An 18,131-nucleotide genomic window follows, 5' to 3' on the forward strand; every position below is an offset into this window, starting at 1 on the left:
CATGGTATAACTAGTATGGGCACCATTTGTAGTAAGAAGTGACCAATCGAAATCGATTATTTCAAAAACTAACCAATGGGAACTCTTACTTCTTACTGCTTAGTGCCATTGTAGACGATCCTTAAGACCGTGCTCTTAACCTTTAAACTATACGGTGTGTATTTTGCATTGAATGTGATTGAATGGAATTGTGTTGTTTTTCTAGTTACTTCATAAAATAATATTTATCATTATCTTAATTAGCTATCATAAAGGTATATGTGAAATAAAAACAAAGGATTTGTTTCGAAGAATTGCTTTGAGAAGAAAATGTTCAATTGAGATGTGTAAATTCTTGTTGTAGTTGTTGAAATATTTATGTGTGATAATGTCGAAGAAAATAGTACTTGGTCAAAAAACTATTCAGTCTACAATTACGGGATTTCTAACTAAAAAGGCGGATGAAAAGAATACAATCAATACTTTGCAATCAAGGTAAGTACAGCTTATTTGTATTTATGATATTATAATGTGTTATTAATCGATGATGGTCTAATTTAACGTTTTTACAGCTAGCTATCCTAGCATGCGACCTAAAACTGAAAGCTGCATGTAATTTAAAAAATCTATAGCTAGCTGTCATAAGTTTCTAGCATCAAAGTAAGAGTGAAAATAAAAAACATTGCTTTATGATATCATGCTTATAATCACTTGTTATTTAAAGTTGTAAAACATTTACACTTTACAAATCTAAATAGAAAAAAATTACAAATTTATAAATATGGAAATAATTAAAATTAAGTAAAATTCAAGAAACACATATTTGTGGTTTGGTTCAAAAGTATTTTTAATTCCATTTAAATGATCATTTTGATGAATTTGGAATCAGTTTATTGTTAGATAGCTGTTTTAGGGTATGGTCAAAGTCATGCTTCGAAGCGTTTCTAGACACTTTCTATCCTTTTCCTTCTGTCAAATGAGAAGAACCTAAAGTAACTTGACCGTACCCTTAATCATAAATATAAATCACAAAGTTATTCTATCTCCCTAAATATAAAATAAATATAAAATTAACTGTAACCAGTTGTAGATCTTAAAATGACATAAAATTATTGGGTTATCGTATAATCATTAATATACAGGCACTAAATAAATGGGAAGAATATATGTTACAACCTAATGTATCAGTGACAAATCCTCAGCTATAGATTTTAAAATGATATATAATAAAGTTATATCAGCGACAATTGGCAAAATTAGTTTTAATGTATAATATTAATTTTAATATATTTCTTGTCTTTGAGAATATGTTTTTCAGTGCTTAATTTAAAAACTCCAAGTGTTTTATGTGAAATAAATCTTTGTAGAAAAGCTAAAAGTTTTTTTGTATAAATTTGGCATAGGATCCTATACAGAATGTAAAAATAAATTAAGACTAGCTTGAACTTTTTAGTACTCCAAAATCTGAGAAGAAAGAGAAAATTGACTTAAGTGATGAATCGATAAATGATTCATTACTTGATTCATGTGCTGATAAACAAGGAAAGACAGCTGGTGATTTCATCACAATAGATACGATTATAGATCTTGTAAGATAATAACAGTATCACTTCTGTTAATAAACACATAAATTCATTTTGAAAAATCATTCATTTATATGTATAATTAGTAGAAAAATATTACATGTGTGATTTAAATGATTTTAAATTGCAGAATAATTCAGATAGTTTAGATTCATTCCCATTCACCAAAAGCCCATTCACGACACAACCGAATGTAATTCACGACACCTCAGAACCGTATTATGTTGAAAACTCAATAGAAGAACAGGAGAGACTCGGCAAGGAATCCAGGAAGGAATCCCCAATTCTGAATCGAAAACCTGTCGATTTTGTGAGAATCTATTCTTCAATTATTTCCGAATCTTCCGATAGCGAGGAAGATAGGAGAAGCAGTACAAGTTGCTTGCGCTTAAATCGTAAACCAAACAAAGCACTAGTAGAGAAAGATAAGACAATGCAGGCTAGTGTGTCAGAGACCAATAATTACGTCGAATGCAACAATGAAGATTTTACCTCTAACAGTGTAACATCATTAAATAAATGGAAAGAAGAATTTAATGAAGTAACCAATATAATGCCAAAAAGCATGGAAAATGAAGACAAGCTCCTACAAACTCCTCCAAAAGATGTCAATAACAAAGAACAAAAAAATAATATAATTTCTGATTCCGATACCGACGGTTCTCCATCAAAATGTAAAGAATTGTCGAGAACGAAATGGACCGGCCCTGATATTAGATTAAATCTGAAAGATTTAGGTTTAAACAAGCAATTAGGCTCGTGGATTGAGTTTATTCAAGGAAAAGCAGTGATGTCTACGATACCCGTGAGTTATGATTAATTGCAGAATTAATAATTAGATTTAGTAATTAGATTTAGTAATAAGAAATGATCAATACATTTGAACTAAAATTATTTTCATTATATATTCTAACATAATAAATGATTCCTTTCTTGTGCTTTATATTTAGATCACGAAGGAAAAATTGCTGGCGAGACGAAGAGATCTGAAAGATCTTCAAACCGAAGTCCTGGACAAGTTTTGCACCGCGCTCGAATTGATTCCGTTACCGGTACTGGAACAATTTCCCAAGTTTGATCCAGAATCCTTCAAGAAGCTGCAAGGCCTGCATAGACACGTGAAGGCCAAATTGCGTTTGGTGCAAACGAAATTGTTAAAATTACAGAAAGAATATGAGACGGATGTATCAGAGTCTTCAGAGACTCCCGAATCCGTATCACTAAGATCGTGTGGAACGCCGACTTCGAAAGTCGCATCGGAAAGTCTAACAAACAGCTACGGAAATTTCAACACGCCAGATACCTCCAGGAGAATAGACTTTAATCAAGGCTCGCCGAATAATGCGGAATTGCGTACAAAAGAGCACAGCAGTAATGCGGAATTCACATCGCCGGATAAATTACCCAACATTGCAGGCCCGAGTAAAAAGAGCACTTTCCAGTTGAAAAGACCGGTCAAGACGATATTAGGCACTGAGGTTTCCAAAACGATAGCGGAAATGTGGGAGAAGGATCAACAGATGTCGAAGATAGCGAATTCGACGATGGACTCCGACTACGATGAAGCCAAGCTTATAAAGGATACGTTTAATGACAGCGTCAGGACACTGCCAAGGGATGAGAAAAGTGTATCTATGCAAAGGAATAACGTGAAGGACAGTCCTGGTAGCTGGATTAATAGTAATAAATCGCAAGGTAAGAGCAAATAAGATATTGACGTATTTAAGATTTTTAATACGACAACATTTATCAAACAATTGCCGAATGTACTCTGCAAAAGTGTTTGAGACACTGACGCAAGAGTTGAAGCAATTTCCAGCCCTGGGAGAAGATTGTAACGTGGATATAAGTGACGATTTCATAGGTATAACTTCTTGATAAAAAACTATTATTTATATTGATAAATATAACTGTAAATAATGATGAACGTTATTCTATTCCAATTTGTAGATTGGCCTAAAACTAATCCCATGCAGGGTAATAAACAGAGTAGCGATAAAACGAAATCGAAACCTGAAGCGAATAGCGTGGAATACGGAAAATTTACTGGCAATTATAAGAACGATGGTATCAGCGGCGAATTCGATAGTTTAACGTATTCACATTCGGAAGAAATGTTGAAGGTATGTAAAATTTGGTATTCTTATTTTTTATAAATATAAATCTGATGCTCTGGTAGTATGCAGTTCACATACGAGAGCACAGATTTCACTTTGCAATGGTAAAAATATAATATTATCATTTATTCGCGTGCCTTTTCATTTCAGATATTCCGACAGATATTCGGTTTATATACATTCCGGCCAAATCAATTGCAAGCTATTAACGCAACACTTTTGGGATTTGACTGTTTCGTTCTCATGCCAACGGGAGGCGGAAAATCCCTTTGTTATCAATTGCCAGCACTTTTAAATGCCGGATTAACAGTTGTCATCTCGCCATTGAAGAGTCTTATTCTCGATCAAGTTCAAAAACTTAATTCTCTCGATGTAAGAAAAAATATTACGTATGTTGGACATAATAACAATTGATATGCACGTTCATGCACATGAATTTAATTTGATCATTATATTCATTTATTTATTATTTATTATTTTTATTTATTTATTACACGAACACACGTGCGCTACTTATTTCACATTATTTTCTAAGGAATTAAATCTTCTTTAAATGCAGATTCCCGCTGCTCATTTATCTAGCGCTATAACCGACAATGATGCGGAGAAAGTGTACAGAGAACTTTCGAAGACGGAACCCGCTCTCAAGATACTGTACGTGACGCCGGAGAAAATTTCTGCCTCGCAGAAATTCTGTAACACTCTGACCAATTTATACGAGAGAAACTTGTTGGCAAGGTTTGTCATCGACGAAGCACATTGTGTTAGCCAATGGGGTCACGATTTCAGACCCGATTATAAAAAATTGAGGTGTCTGAGGGACAACTATCCTAAAGTGCCTATAGTAGCACTAACCGCAACCGCCACACCACGAGTTAGAACGGACATTTTACATCAATTGGGTATAATGAAGCCAAAATGGTATGCTTAAAAGTATCAATTTATTCACGTACGTGCTCGCATGTGCGTTTGCGTGTATATTGAAAATAATAATAAATAAATATATCATTTATAGTTTCTAAAAATGCAAATTTTAAATAATTAAATATTTAAATAAAAAACATTAAATAAAATATTTAAATAAAACTTATGATAATATTTTTAATGCAGAAAAATACGTGCGTAAAGTTTCGTTTACTTTATTAAAAAAATAAATAATTATATTTCTAGGTTCATGTCAAGTTTTAATCGGCCTAACTTGCGGTACAGCATAATTTCCAAAAAGGGAAAGAACTGTTCCGACGAGGTTATTGCCATGATTATGACAAAATTCAGGAACCTCTGTGGTATCGTGTACTGCTTATCGCGCAAGGATTGCGATGATTACGCAGCGCAAATGAAAAAGAATGGTATTAAAGCATCAAGTTATCATGCGGGACTCTCGGACAATCAGCGAAGCAGTTGTCAAGGGAAATGGATCTCTGACGAAGTACGTGTACTTATATATTCTATCTCTGGCTCGCTCGTTCTCCCTCTCTGTGCGCACGCACGCGTCGTATGTGTGTTCTCTCTTTAATATTTTATATATTTTTATTATAATTATATTTTACGCTTTTTTTGTAATTTTTGTGAATTAATCTTGATTTTTTTATTAATCTCTTGATCAAACTTTAATCAAATTTCTTTTCAGATACACGTTATATGTGCAACTGTAGCTTTTGGGATGGGCATTGATAAGCCGAACGTGCGTTTTGTGATACACGCAGCTCTACCGAAATCCATTGAGGGCTACTATCAAGAGAGCGGCCGCGCTGGTCGCGACGGCGAATTAGCGGATTGCATTTTGTTCTATCATTATGCGGACATGCACAGAATTAGGAAAATGCTCCAATTAGATAATTCGAGTCCACATGTCATCAGTACACACATGGATAATCTGTTCAAAATGGTGGCGTTCTGTGAAAACACCACGGACTGTCGCAGGGCGCTGCAGCTAAATTATTTTGGTGAGATATTTGATAGACAACAGTGTATCTCCAATAAAACAACTGCATGTGACAACTGTAGGAGCAAGGTATGTATTATACGGGATAAATAAGAATAATTATCAATGGCGTATAAAAACACAATGAGTAAAATAGCAGATAAAATAGTTAGTAATAATTTGTAGAATAATTGCTGAAGTAAATGTTCGTTTATCTCTAATGGATGAATAATCGTAGGAGGATATCACGATGTTAGAAGTGACAGAAGACGCGAAGGAGATCATGAGAGCCGTGCGAGATATCATCAGCAGGAAGGCTTGCAACCTCACGCTGACATTCTTGACGGACATTTTCAAGGGTAGTGACCTCAAGAAGATCAGAGAATCAGGTTTATATCCAAGTGCTGTAGTTTTAATGAGAGAAGCAGAAAGAGAAAGAATAAATTGATATATTTATACTGTTAGTATTATCCTGTTAGTATAACAGCATAGATTGTTTTTCTTAAATTACAGGTCTTACGACACATCCCTTGTACGGTCGTGGCAAAGCGTGGAACAAGAGCGACATAGAACGTCTCTTGCATCACATGGTGCTGCAAGAGTATCTGCAGGAGACCATGTATATCAATAATGAAATTGCTTGTGCATATGTAAAGATCGGACCAAAAGCTAGCGAACTCATGACGAGAAAAAATGCTAAGGTATTCTATCTAGTATATCTCGAGTAGAAAAATACTAGAGATGTAAAATACTAGAAAAATATATATATACATAATAATGTTAAGTAGCAAACTATTATTAATATTTATACAAGAATTTATTTATCATATCTTATAATGTTCTATCTGCAATTTTCAATTTTTTTCGTATATCTTTATTTCCGATAGATTCAGCTTCCAATAAGACAATCGAACAGATCTACCAGTGGTGTGGCAACGGTTTCGACAGTTACAAAGGAAGTGGATGGCATTATAAAAGAGTTGCAGGATCGTTGTTACGCCGAATTGATGACCATAATAAGAGGCATTGCTGGTGCACTGGACGTCTCCGCTTCTTCTATTATGAACATGGTAGCTATCAGAGCAATGAGCCAGCGTTTACCAGAGACCGAAGAGGCCATGTTGCAGATACCACACGTTACCAAAGCTAATTTTGTCAAGTATGGTAAAGCTCTCTTAGAGATTACGCAAAGATATGCGGCTGAAAAAACAGGTACGATATAACATTATATATATATATATATATATATATATAAAATTTAATTTTATAACATAATCATATATGTATTGTACATAGAATAATAATTACACTTCGTATTATCGACTATTTTATCGTTTGCAGTATTATTAAACGAAGAAAATGAAGACGAAAAGAATAGTGTAGATGATGATACCTGGAATAACGATTCAAGCTGCTCTCGTAGTAGCAGTACTAGTAATCGCCGTGGCAGGAAACGAAAAGTCGGCAGTAATTCTAACACTACTAGTAAAAAATATAAACGGGGTGGCTCAAGGTAATACAAAATATATACTACTTTATCGTTTACAATATTAAAGAATTCTGATAAATTAAAGTGATATGAATACTTTTGTTACACAATTAATGTACTTTTTTATATTTTTATAGTGCTTGGAGGGGAAAAGGTTCGTCAAGGGGTAAAAGTGCGGCAACGAAACAGAACGCAACCACGAAGAAAGTAGTAGGGCTGGCGAGTTTCAGTCAAACGAAACAATATCTCGCAAACCCTAATAGATACATGAACATTAGTTAATCTCCTTTTTTATAAATTATTTCTGATGTTCACGACGGCACAGAATATAATTCTTGTACAAATTTTGAGATGCAAAGTGTCCTTGAAATCCTGGGATTTCATTTTACGTGGCATTTTAGCCATTTCACGAAACATAACTCGCACAAAACCACGTTGCATTTATATAGTTTTTCTACGTACTCATAACTTATGTATATAAAAACAAAGTAGTTTTTTCTAATAAAATGATTTTGCACAGTGATCTTGTTGAACGAGTAACATTGCGCCAACTTATTTAATTTCATTGGTTGTAATTTCGCGTGCATAAACACATGGAAAAATATAACCTTACAAGAAAAGGGGTGTTCTGTCCCTTATTAAATAATACTGTGCTTTATTCAGACAAATTTATATTACTCTATATTATTGCACACTATCATATCTTACATTTTTATTTTTAATTATGCTACTACGTAGAATACTATTTACAGATTCGGCTGCATTATTCTAGACTGTCGATCTTCATTTTGAACGTGCTTCTTCAACAAATCCATCACTTCGTTGTTAAATTCAGGTGGTGTTGGCTTAACACCAGTTGCCCAGTAGAATATATCCCAATCGTTCGATGGTAAATTTATAAGCTGGTCATATAATTGTAACTGTTTGTCATCGAACGTGTTCAGATACCTCTTCGCGAATGTGCTAAGAAGTAGACCATTCTCCAGCATCCCACGCTTGCGGGATTGATACGTCAGTCTGAAATGATAGCAGGTATAAGATATCAAAGAAATAGAATTTATAAAGAATTTTATTAGATTGATCATAAGTGAATATATATAATCAATCAATTATAAATATATATATAACAATATCCACAAAGAAACGTATCAGTAAAATGAATACAGATAAAATCATATTTTAATGAAACTTCATACAACACCTCGCTCTTTTAACATCCGCGTTTTCTTCTTTGCGTTCCGCGTAACTCGGAATGTTGGGCTCCCGACTCTCCGGATGAATTAAATCTTCAAAATCATTCTTCTGCCGAGAACAATTTATCGGCACGCTCCTCGCGAGCAAGAGGGACCTAACCTAAAACGTATTATTTGTACCGCGTTCGTACTCACATTTAGTAGAAAAATTGCTCGTTTCTCGCTATTCGGTATCTTCAAACTTACGCAGTATGTTACGCGATTGGACATAACATTCATTATCGTGCGATATTTTTACACGTACAATATTGTTAATACGTCGTACGATCAATGTTCGAATTCATGAATTCATGCAGCCATGAGCAGTAGTCCAGTTAATGCTCCAAATGCTTTAAACACTTTCTTCCTTTTTTTATTTGAAAGAAGGAAAAGAATAGAGAGTATACTGAAAAATTTGAACGTTGAATCTCAGCAACCTTAGTAAAGAAAATATTTTTTTTGTTAATTCGTTCCGGGAGGGACTGATAGCGTCTTCGACCCATTTTAGGGTTATATAACACAGTATTAAAATTGGTAAAGAAAATATTACAGTGAAGAAGGTTATTCTACCGGTGACAGTCATTCTACCGATCTTTTTAACCTCGAGCCGGCTAATGTCAAGGTGGCTAACGAATTCAAACGCTGATTTTAACGAACGGACATGTCTTCATTTAATTCCAGTAATATGCTTATTTGTTAAGAACTCCAACTTAAATTTTTATTTAAAAACAATTGCAACAATTTATTCAAAGATTGTGTAAAATTATTTTATAGCTGATCCAGTGAGTTAAAATGTCTGATAACGATGAGAAAAATAATAAAACGGCGTTGAGTGATGAGAGAAAGCCGAAATCGTCACAAATCATCGTTGAATCACTGTTATCGTTGGACAATACTTTATTGTGTAATGTTGAAACCGACAGTGAGTTGCACAGTGCCTCCGAAACGTACAATGCCTCTGAAAAACTCAGTGGCTCGGCGATGCAAATTTTTGAAGAACAACAGACACAAGATGTCAAAACTGATGCAACAGTCGTATCAAAAACATTGCAAAATATATCACCTGGTCTTAATGAATGGCAGGATAAATCCTTAATGGACCAGGTATTTGCTCAGTTTGATTTGCAAGATAAAGAAGAAGTGATTTCGTCCAGTCACGACAATACTAGCTTGCATATGTTTGATACACTTTATAAAGAAGACTATAATCAGTCCAATATGTGTTTAAATATTGAAAGAAGATCATCGGATAAAGCTGACGCAAATGTGTCACAACGAGATAAATTGATCAATAATATATCATATTTACATATCACAAATTTTGGCAGCGACACTCTGGAAAGTGATAGCCATGCATCCTTTCCTAAAATAGAGGATAAGCAGGACAAATCACCAATTTTAAAGACAAAATGTAGAACTTTGAAAGAATATAAAGTCCCGAGGAAGAAATTATGTTTGTACGATCTTGAATCGAAATCAGAAAAGGTACAGAATAAAGGATCAAGCTCTGTGGAACATTCCTCGTTTTATGGTTTACCAGATATTATAAAGAAACTGATTCAAGATGTTAAAGGGATCCGTGAGCTATATCGTAAGTTTTATATCTGAATGTTTTTTTTTTTTTATAGAAATATAAATTTTTAATATACACATTTTATGGAAATATAAATTTTTGTATTATATATTTTGCGTTACATATGTCTTTTCTTGCATAGAGTGGCAAGAGGAATGTTTAAAGTTAGCTACTACAACCAAAAAGAATTTGATCTACACTTTACCAACGAGCGGCGGCAAAACTTTAGTTGCAGAGATATTAATGTTTCGAGAGATTATATGTAACAAAAAAAGTGCAATTTTTATACTGCCATATGTAGCTTTGGTGCAGGAAAAGGTATTTTGAATTTAATATAATATCGAAGAAAATGTTCACGTTTATGTATTAATTGACGTAATCGATTCCGAGTGTATATAATTAATAAAACTTGTACAAGCTTCTATTTTTACGCCTAAAATTATTTATTTAACAGGTTCAATCAATGGCTATATTAACATTAAAATTAGGTTTTCTAGTTGAAGAGTACGCTGGCACTAAAGGACGTTATCCACCGATTAAACGGCGAAGAAAAAACAGCATGTACATATGTACTACAGAAAAAGCATTAGGACTTATAAATTGTTTCATAGAAACGAACCGTCTAAGTGAGGTCAATTGAAAAATGTCTATCCCATTTATAAATCAATATAAAAAATAATTAAATATTAAAAATATCCTCATTATTACAATTCTGCATAATTAAATAATGCAAATGATGGAAAATGTATTTAAGGAAATGTATGCATTTTAGATTGGCATTATAGTCGTGGATGAGCTACATCTGCTCGGAGAGTCTGGAGGCAGAGGTGCCACGTTAGAAGGGCTTCTTACAAAAATAATGTTTCTCAAAAGTAATTACAGACACCTGGCTGAAATTAAAATTCGCACATACGCAAAAAGTACAAACATATTTTTCGAAACTACTACTGCACGTAATGAAGCTTTTGTTTTGATTTTTGATAGATACGATACGATTGATTGGAATGAGTGCAACGATAGGTAACATAAAAGAAATTGCACAGTTTCTCAATGCGGACACGTACTCTCAGAACTTTCGACCGGTTGAGATAACGGAATATGTAAAATACGAGAACCATACCTGGGTGATTGATTTGAAAAGTGAGGAATTGCTGACAGATGCGACCAGCAATGATTACAAGGTGATTTCATCAGATTTTGTTTCACGGTTTCTGCATGCTATTCTGCATTATTAATACATTAAAAACAAACAAAATGTTAAGCGAGTTAAAATTGACGATTTTATCACAAAGTACTCAGATGACGTAGCATTGTTAGATCCAGACAGGATTGGTGGCTTGATAATGGAAGTGGCTCCAGCCGATTCGTGCCTCATATTCTGTTCGACTCGTAAAAATTGCGAAAACGTGGCTTTACTGTTGACCAAAGTTTTGCCCAAGTAAGATGTCTATCGTATTGATTTTAACTCTTTTAATATAGTTCAAATGTATAGATGTACATACCGTTAGCAACAGAGACATACTTTTTTGAAAAATAAAAAAAAATTTACATAATACAGAAATCGCATTACAAAAATTTGATATATCATTAATAGAAACAAATACAATTAAGCAAACATTTTCTACGTAATCTTTTATTATATAATTATTTATTTACATAAAATATAAATTTATATTAAATTTATATTAAATATACGACTGTGTTATCAATACGAGAGTATCATTTCAGAAACTTGAGTAATTACAAAACGAATGAGAAGAAAACCTTATTAAATGCACTTAAGACTGAGGAAGGATTGTGTCCCACTTTGCAAAAGACCATCAAATTCGGTGTGGCTTATCACCATTCTGGCCTCACATCCGAGGAACGGCGCCTGCTGGAAGACGCGTTTAGAGAAGGTACTCTATGCGTAATATGTTGCACATCAACTTTAGCAGCTGGTGTCAATTTACCAGCAAGAAGGGTAATTTATCGGAGTGACACGATAATACCTCTGATATTGCATTTTATTGCATGAGGTTGCTGATAATATCATCCTTTGTTAGGTAATACTACGTAGTCCTTATGTCGGCAATCAATTTTTGAATTTGAGTAGGTATAAACAGATGATTGGCCGGGCTGGTCGTGCCGGCATGGGAATCTTAGGAGAAAGTATACTTATTTGCAAAAAATCGGAAATCGATAAGGTGAGAATTAAATATAAGTTTGACTTAAGATGTAAAGTAAAATCGACTTATTAACACGTGATGTTAAATGCCGAGCAACTCGTTGTCTATATTGGTGTAAAACTTTCATTATTTTAATAATTGATTTCGATAATAAGCAAATCTGACTAATCTAAAATGCTAAACGTAACGATGACGTAATGAATAATATTAATGTGATTATTAATAGGTGAAAGAGCTGTTGACCTCTCAAATGGACGACTCTCTGAGTAGTTTACACGTAGAAAATGATAGGGGAATCAACAATCTGATTCTCAGTGCGATACAACTGAACCTGGCGACAACCAGATCGGAATTGCACAAATTGACAACTGCAACTCTCCTCAACATTCAGCAAAACAGAGTAGGAGTTAATCTGAGGGCGATTACGGATGAGACGATAACGGCTTTGTTAAAATGCGGCGTGATAAAAGTAAAGAGTAAAGGTAGTAATGTCGGTGATTCGAACGTAACCGTAATCATTCCGTCGCAAGAACCCGAAAAATCGGCAGCCAAGAAAGGAGTGAAAACAGTCACGTTTACGAGGGAAACTAAGTTTCAGCTTTGTGACTTGGGACAAGCTGCCATGAAGGGTAAAGAGATTGCAAGTTTCATCAAGTATCTCCTTTATTTATTTTCATGCCATTTTTTTATCTGCTCATCTTTCCGTGACATTTATTCCGCCGTCTGATTTCCATAAAATCATTTCAGGACCTATTGATTTAAATACTGCGTATGCATTATACGAGGATTTGAAAACGGCTGAAAAACATTTAATCCTAACTGACAATCTTCATCTTCTGTACCTTGTCACACCTTATGATAGTGTATCTCAAATCACTCCTGTCGGCAGCATCTACTATAATGTGGTAAAATTCTTTACGATTCTATGCATTAATATTTAATTATCTAATTTAATTGTTATATTAATATTAATTAGAATTATATGTTGATATATTGAAATTATCTGATATTACGTTTGCATCCTTGCTTAAGGTAATGGGCCTAACTGAGAGTCAAATGCAAATTGCCAGGCTTCTCGGAATAACGGAGGCTACCGCAAATAAATTACGTGACGGTATAATGCCCAAGGTCAGTTTGTTATTTAATAATTTGAATTACATTTGTACAATATATCACTCTCTTTAGAAAAGATAATTGAATTTTCACAGTCGGTCGAGAAAAGAGTGGTTCACAGATTTTATGTGACCCTAATAGTGTACGAGTTATGGAATCATCATTCGGTTTATACCGTTGCCGAAAAGTATCAAGTTAATCGAGGTGTTATACAAAGTCTGCTAAATACCGTCTCATTGTTCGCATCTTCTGTGGTGAGATTTTGCCAGGTAAATGTCTGAGTAATTATTAATAATAATTTTAATGAAGATATAATAGAGAAATTCAAATTTTATAGGAACTACCTGAGTTTTGGACATTTACTGAGATGTTACGAACGTTTAGTAAAAGATTGTCTTATTGTTGCCCATCAGAGTTGGAAACACTGATGGAGCTGCCATCAGTCAAAATAGTGAGTAAATTACATTCACACATAGTAACTTTTATATTATTTTATATCTAAATCCATACAAAAAGAGAGTGTATTTATACTTATTTCATTTCTGAACAATACTTTAAAATTACATGTTTTTACATATTCTTCAATATATTTTATATTTTTTAGGGTAGAGCACGTCAATTATACAAAGCCGGTTATAGAACTTTGCAATCTATAGCAAAAGCCAATTCGAGAGATATAAAGGAAAAAATACCGTATTTAAGTAATAAAATAGTCGCACAAATTATCGCTGCGGCAAAAGTAAGTTTTATAATTATATAATTCATATTAATAAAAACACTCGATTTTATATTCAGTTTATCGTTCATAATCAATTCCAGCTTTTGATTTTGCAAAGAGTAGAGGATTTGAAAGACGAGTGCGAAGATGTTTTAGATGGTATAGAAGTGAGTCAAATAGAAGTTAGTTTATGAATATAAAAGATGTTTTGTGAAGAATTTAATTGTATATGAGCTTGATAGGACTAAAAAAAAGAAAACAGGACTATTGTTGGACCAAACACTCCTTTTAGCGAATTACAGAAATTAAATTTTGTACAATATGTATATAAGATACAACACACGTGTGTACTTGTGTGTAGATTCGTTATAAATAGTACATGGAAAAAAAATATAATTATTTATTAAATATTTTCTATCTCCAACACAATTATATAATATTAATAATTTGTGCCTAATGGAGCAATGTGTTTTGAGGTATAGCACATTGTTTAAGCAGGCACATAAATTAATCGTCCACAAATGGCATTTGATATACACTCATAGAATAGTGATATCGATATGTGGTGTGGAATACAATTTTATGATAATACTGAATTAACTCGATTTTTAGTTTTATTACCTATTCCTAATAAATATTTAAAATTTAAGTATTGTTTTTTTATTTCTGTTAAAAAGATCGAACTAATGAACATATCTAATCATAGGATCCTATATATAATATACTATGCGTCTGTGACCTACACGGCAGAGGATGTATTAATCTTAATATCATCTTACAATATTGTAGGCAATATTTAAGCAACATAAACTGCGCGAAAAAATTTTTCCAACTTTATTTTATACTTAAAATAAATTTAAATCTTATAACAATGTAACAGTCTCATCTTTTTTTGTACAAGCATGGCTTCAACACAATTGAGGGAAGATCTTTCCTTTTCATGCTTATATCTTCTTTTTTTTTGAAATCCATAAAATAAAACAAATCGTTGGATAAGTCTTTCCATGTATTTGTAAACCCATAATTCTGTAACACTTTCAGAAAATCCTCCACATTTTCGAACCTGCTTTCGACCTCAGCTATTTTCAGAATACCACTAAATAAGGAAGTATAAGAAATTAGATTCGTACATTATTCATTATCATCTGAGAACGAGGTCATTATTACTTACTTGTTTTTAAGAACCCTGTTAGCTTCCGTTATATAATCGTTGAGATTGGTTCCCATAAGAGAGAGACAGAACACGACAACATCGACACTGTGTGCCAACAGTGGGGTATGAGCCATGTCGCAAGCTTGTACCTTGTCATTTAGAGCAACGAAATCAAATGAATGCACTTTATGAGGGACAGAAACAGCAAGTCGTGCTTCGCCACATCCGAAATCGGCTATTACATTGGTTGCCGGCCTGTAACATTGCAAGATTGTATATTTTATTTATTTCGGTATATAATATTAATATAATTATACATATATAGTGAAGAATACCATACATTTTTGTAATGGATGATATTATGATATCGATTGGATTTATCGGCCACTGCTCCAACTGCTGTTTATATCCATCATGATAAGCTTTGAAAGACTTGGGATCCTCTTTAAAGTATCGCTTGGAGTGTGCACTATCATTGCTATATAATGTCTCGTTTATGAATCTGAATCTGGATGCTCTCAACTGCGTCATCATTCTATCCCTCAAGGTAAGTGATTGTTCTTCTCTCATCTTATGTTTACTTTGCTGTGATTTGTTTTGTGATTTATTGTTAAGCAATTCTTCCAATCGATTAAGCTTTATTTTATGCTTGTTTAATTTCAATACTTTCTCAGATTTTGTCTGTTGAGTTTTCATCGTAGTAGGTATTTTATTTTGCTGGAAGTCTCTTTTCTGATTTCTTTTCTGTTTTTCTTTTTTCTTCTTTCCTTTTACTTCGCTACCTGCATTAGCTCCTACTTTATGGAATATATTATCAGCTTGTGAATATTTTGTTGAAGCATTTGATGGCTCTATGTATTCTCCTTTTACAGCAAATTGATTTGCAAACTCTTTTTTATATTTCTTCTTTTTATTATTTTGTATATTTGTAATTATATCCTTTTTTATTTCAATAGATGCATTTGATTTTACAAAATTATTGAATGAGTCTTTAATTTTCTTTTTTCTCTGTTTCTAAAATACATAAAAATAAATATTTGTGTTTTGTTTTGATCAGATAACTGCAATAAAAAATTGAAATTTTGTTGAAAATTACTTAAGAAAATACCTTTTTAATAGAGCAAGCATTTCTTTGCGCATTTTTAACCGGCGAAACTTTTGAAGCTTTCATTTTTCCCATTGTTTATTTTATGAATAAAAATAGATTTAAATCGTAGGTATTATGTTTTTCCTTATTGATTTATGCTTCTATACCTAGGCACCGCGTCCTCAACCTGTTAATATTTTTGATTTTTTGACGCCTAAAACTTCTCAATCCATAACCTAATCTATCATTATTTTCCCATCCATTGATGCACTTGCACTGTTTTGCACTAGAGAGCCTCTAGGGAGAGAGTGGTGAACTGGGTCACGTGATCTCATCGCCTCTGATTGGATGGAGTGACGTGGGCTCATTCTCGATAGATGGCGGAATCCGTTGTGAGGTTGCTGCGCATATGCAGGAGCATCTTTCCCTAGTTCATGTCAGGGAGCGATCGCTTCCTTCAGCTTCCTTTTCCGGTTGGTATTGAAAGAGGTTCGTAATATTTTGCTTTTATGTTGTAATATCCACGTTATATACGTCAATCGTGAAATATATTAATAGCATGTAATGTACGCATAAATGTGAAACGATCGCTTGTGCGTTGTAAGCCGTTATATATTGATTCTTATTAATCTGTAATATCTGTATTACAGAACCAAGATGGTACAACGGTTAACCTATCGACGACGTTTGTCGTATAATACGAAAAGCAACAGAAGGCGCATGTAAGTATAATTCTGTTTTAAACAAATAATAAACGTTAACTTTGGAGTCAATAGCTGTCAATAGCTTTCACGCGAGAAAATTTTATTTTGATGATAATAGTGCTAATTTATGAGAGTGAGTTATGTTGTAAACTGCATAATTATTGTATAAGACGACTATTAAATATAAAATTAGTTTAATTAGCATAAAATTAATCAGTAGGTGGGTGCAGATAAATATTAAATATAAATATTTATTTTTATGAATTGCTATTTTGTAAGTTTTCACCCTTGCGAACAGTTAACCTACATTCCTGAAAATGTCTAGGACTATCACATTGTAAATTAGATATTTTTCTTTGAATTTTATCAATTTTTGATGGTTTTTGGAGGTTAATCATTTAATTAAAATTGCTAATATTTTAGTGGATCAATTTAATCATTTAATTGTTATAATTTTTTATAGTGTACGTACACCGGGTGGAAAATTGGTCTATCAGTATTTAAAGAAGCCCAAGAAGATCCCAAGATGTGGACAGTGTAAAGAGAAGCTGAGAGGTATTCAGCCTGCTAGACCAATGGAGCGTTCTCGTATGTGCAGGCGCAAGAAAACTGTTAAGCGTGTATATGGTGGAGTCCTTTGTCATAAATGTGTGAAAGAAAGGTGTGTATGTTATATCTAATTTTTAGAATATGTTATATTAGCTTATCCTGAGAAATAACAAGCAGTATAAATTATCAACCCACTTTGATTGATTAGTATGATTTTGCATTAGTATAATTGTGCATCTGTTCGCAGCGTTCTAACAATTAATAAGAATATTGCAAAAAAATTATATATGTATGTATTCATACATTGAGTTGTATACTTTAAAATATACAGTAATATGAAATTTTCAGGATTGTCCGTGCATTCTTAATCGAAGAACAAAAGATCGTCTACAAGGTTATGAAAGCACAGCAAGCCTCTGCGAAGACGAAAAAATTAGACAAGTAACTTTGTGCTTTTTATTAATTAAATAAATAAAATCACAAAAAAATTTAACTACAGCTCATTACTCTGACGTGTTCCACTTATTGTTAATTCATTATATTCCTCAATTATTACTTTAAGGAAAAGAGGGGAGGAGTAACGAAAGATTACACAAGTTATGCATCACTTACACGGTGAAAAAGTTCGTTATTAGCTTTGTCGTGTCATGTAATGTCATGCATGACATAAATACACATGAATATGCACTCAGTAACAAGAATATTTATCGGAATTATACATCTCTGTTAACGATTATTTCAT

General features: G+C 33.1%; 5 protein-coding genes across 14 annotated transcripts; 3 read left to right on the plus strand and 2 right to left on the minus strand.

Moving 5' to 3' along the window:
• Positions 1–28: 28 nt before the first annotated feature.
• Positions 29–7,437, plus strand: LOC105283472 (Bloom syndrome protein homolog). 7 transcript variants are annotated; one of them, XM_026971525.1, is made up of 16 exons: positions 29–154; positions 344–474; positions 1,433–1,568; positions 1,693–2,367; positions 2,513–3,257; positions 3,343–3,426; positions 3,513–3,685; positions 3,830–4,051; positions 4,239–4,600; positions 4,850–5,108; positions 5,310–5,693; positions 5,842–5,992; positions 6,117–6,304; positions 6,491–6,815; positions 6,945–7,116; positions 7,230–7,437. In XM_026971525.1, exons 2-16 carry the CDS (start codon positions 368–370, stop codon positions 7,372–7,374), a joined length of 4,128 nt encoding a protein of 1,375 aa, XP_026827326.1. In that variant the 5' UTR covers positions 29–154; positions 344–367; the 3' UTR covers positions 7,375–7,437. The 7 variants fall into 7 exon arrangements, with proteins under 7 accessions (XP_026827326.1, XP_026827337.1, XP_026827331.1 ...); XM_026971521.1 differs by having other exon boundaries at positions 45–254; XM_026971540.1 differs by lacking the exon at positions 29–154 and adding an exon at positions 552–639 and having other exon boundaries at positions 1,802–2,367.
• A 290-nt stretch (positions 7,438–7,727) lies between these two features.
• On the minus strand, positions 7,728–8,686 carry LOC105283473 (succinate dehydrogenase assembly factor 2, mitochondrial). Its single transcript, XM_011346247.3, has 3 exons — positions 8,532–8,686; positions 8,294–8,445; positions 7,728–8,109 (listed from the first exon to the last, which is right to left on the minus strand). The coding sequence occupies exons 1-3, from the start codon at positions 8,562–8,564 to the stop codon at positions 7,839–7,841; spliced, it is 456 nt and encodes a 151-aa protein (XP_011344549.1). The 5' UTR covers positions 8,565–8,686; the 3' UTR covers positions 7,728–7,838.
• Positions 8,687–8,860: 174 nt separating this feature from the next.
• LOC105283474 (helicase POLQ-like) lies at positions 8,861–14,545 on the plus strand. 2 transcript variants are annotated; one of them, XM_026971579.1, is made up of 16 exons: positions 8,861–9,004; positions 9,099–9,915; positions 10,040–10,215; positions 10,352–10,528; positions 10,670–10,769; positions 10,882–11,078; positions 11,190–11,335; positions 11,626–11,860; positions 11,943–12,083; positions 12,292–12,694; positions 12,813–12,970; positions 13,098–13,193; positions 13,256–13,447; positions 13,516–13,629; positions 13,783–13,917; positions 13,998–14,545. In XM_026971579.1, exons 2-16 carry the CDS (start codon positions 9,117–9,119, stop codon positions 14,088–14,090), a joined length of 3,162 nt encoding a protein of 1,053 aa, XP_026827380.1. In that variant the 5' UTR covers positions 8,861–9,004; positions 9,099–9,116; the 3' UTR covers positions 14,091–14,545. The 2 variants fall into 2 exon arrangements, with proteins under 2 accessions (XP_026827380.1, XP_026827386.1); XM_026971585.1 differs by lacking the exon at positions 8,861–9,004 and having other exon boundaries at positions 9,117–9,915; positions 13,274–13,447; positions 13,998–14,090.
• Positions 14,546–14,707: 162 nt separating this feature from the next.
• LOC105283475 (ribosomal RNA-processing protein 8) lies at positions 14,708–16,428 on the minus strand. 3 transcript variants are annotated; one of them, XM_011346250.3, is made up of 4 exons: positions 16,158–16,428; positions 15,390–15,843; positions 15,068–15,304; positions 14,708–14,992 (listed from the first exon to the last, which is right to left on the minus strand). In XM_011346250.3, exons 2-4 carry the CDS (start codon positions 15,743–15,745, stop codon positions 14,779–14,781), a joined length of 807 nt encoding a protein of 268 aa, XP_011344552.1. In that variant the 5' UTR covers positions 15,746–15,843; positions 16,158–16,428; the 3' UTR covers positions 14,708–14,778. The 3 variants fall into 3 exon arrangements, with proteins under 3 accessions (XP_011344552.1, XP_011344553.1, XP_026827415.1); XM_011346251.3 differs by having other exon boundaries at positions 15,390–15,846; XM_026971614.1 differs by having other exon boundaries at positions 15,390–16,063.
• Positions 16,429–16,538: 110 nt separating this feature from the next.
• On the plus strand, positions 16,539–17,887 carry LOC105283476 (60S ribosomal protein L34). The gene is made up of 4 exons (XM_011346252.2): positions 16,539–16,625; positions 16,787–16,858; positions 17,304–17,501; positions 17,738–17,887. The coding sequence occupies exons 2-4, from the start codon at positions 16,794–16,796 to the stop codon at positions 17,832–17,834; spliced, it is 360 nt and encodes a 119-aa protein (XP_011344554.1). The 5' UTR covers positions 16,539–16,625; positions 16,787–16,793; the 3' UTR covers positions 17,835–17,887.
• Positions 17,888–18,131: the final 244 nt, after the last annotated feature.

The sequence above is a fragment of the Ooceraea biroi genome, chromosome 1 (assembly GCF_003672135.1).
Source record: "Ooceraea biroi isolate clonal line C1 chromosome 1, Obir_v5.4, whole genome shotgun sequence".
In the NCBI taxonomy this organism is placed as follows: Eukaryota; Metazoa; Arthropoda; class Insecta; order Hymenoptera; family Formicidae; genus Ooceraea; species Ooceraea biroi.

Bases quoted from the DNA above. Each gene is read 5' to 3' on its own strand.
- LOC105283472 (XM_026971525.1), top strand. From the start codon at position 368: ATGTCGAAGAAAATAGTACTTGGTCAAAAAACTATTCAGTCTACAATT. The intron at 475-1,432 runs GTAAGTACAGCT...TGAACTTTTTAG, and splicing joins ATCAATACTTTGCAATCAAG to TACTCCAAAATCTGAGAAGA. The intron at 5,694-5,841 runs GTATGTATTATA...GAATAATCGTAG, and splicing joins GTGACAACTGTAGGAGCAAG to GAGGATATCACGATGTTAGA.
- LOC105283473 (XM_011346247.3), bottom strand. From the start codon at position 8,564: ATGAATGTTATGTCCAATCGCGTAACATACTGC. The intron at 8,446-8,531 runs GTAAGTTTGAAG...AATACGTTTTAG, and splicing joins CCAATCGCGTAACATACTGC to GTTAGGTCCCTCTTGCTCGC. The intron at 8,110-8,293 runs GTGTTGTATGAA...CTATCATTTCAG, and splicing joins GCGGATGTTAAAAGAGCGAG to ACTGACGTATCAATCCCGCA.
- LOC105283474 (XM_026971579.1), top strand. From the start codon at position 9,117: ATGTCTGATAACGATGAGAAAAATAATAAAACGGCGTTGAGTGATGAG. The intron at 10,770-10,881 runs GTAATTACAGAC...GATTTTTGATAG, and splicing joins AAAAATAATGTTTCTCAAAA to ATACGATACGATTGATTGGA. The intron at 13,194-13,255 runs GTCAGTTTGTTA...TCTTTAGAAAAG, and splicing joins GTGACGGTATAATGCCCAAG to ATAATTGAATTTTCACAGTC.
- LOC105283475 (XM_026971614.1), bottom strand. From the start codon at position 16,229: ATGGGAAAAATGAAAGCTTCAAAAGTTTCGCCGGTTAAAAATGCGCAA. The intron at 16,064-16,157 runs GTATTTTCTTAA...TATGTATTTTAG, and splicing joins ATGCTTGCTCTATTAAAAAG to AAACAGAGAAAAAAGAAAAT. The intron at 15,305-15,389 runs GTATGGTATTCT...GCAATGTTACAG, and splicing joins ATATCATCCATTACAAAAAT to GCCGGCAACCAATGTAATAG.
- LOC105283476 (XM_011346252.2), top strand. From the start codon at position 16,794: ATGGTACAACGGTTAACCTATCGACGACGTTTGTCGTATAATACGAAA. The intron at 16,859-17,303 runs GTAAGTATAATT...AATTTTTTATAG, and splicing joins AAAAGCAACAGAAGGCGCAT to TGTACGTACACCGGGTGGAA. The intron at 17,502-17,737 runs GTGTGTATGTTA...TGAAATTTTCAG, and splicing joins CATAAATGTGTGAAAGAAAG to GATTGTCCGTGCATTCTTAA.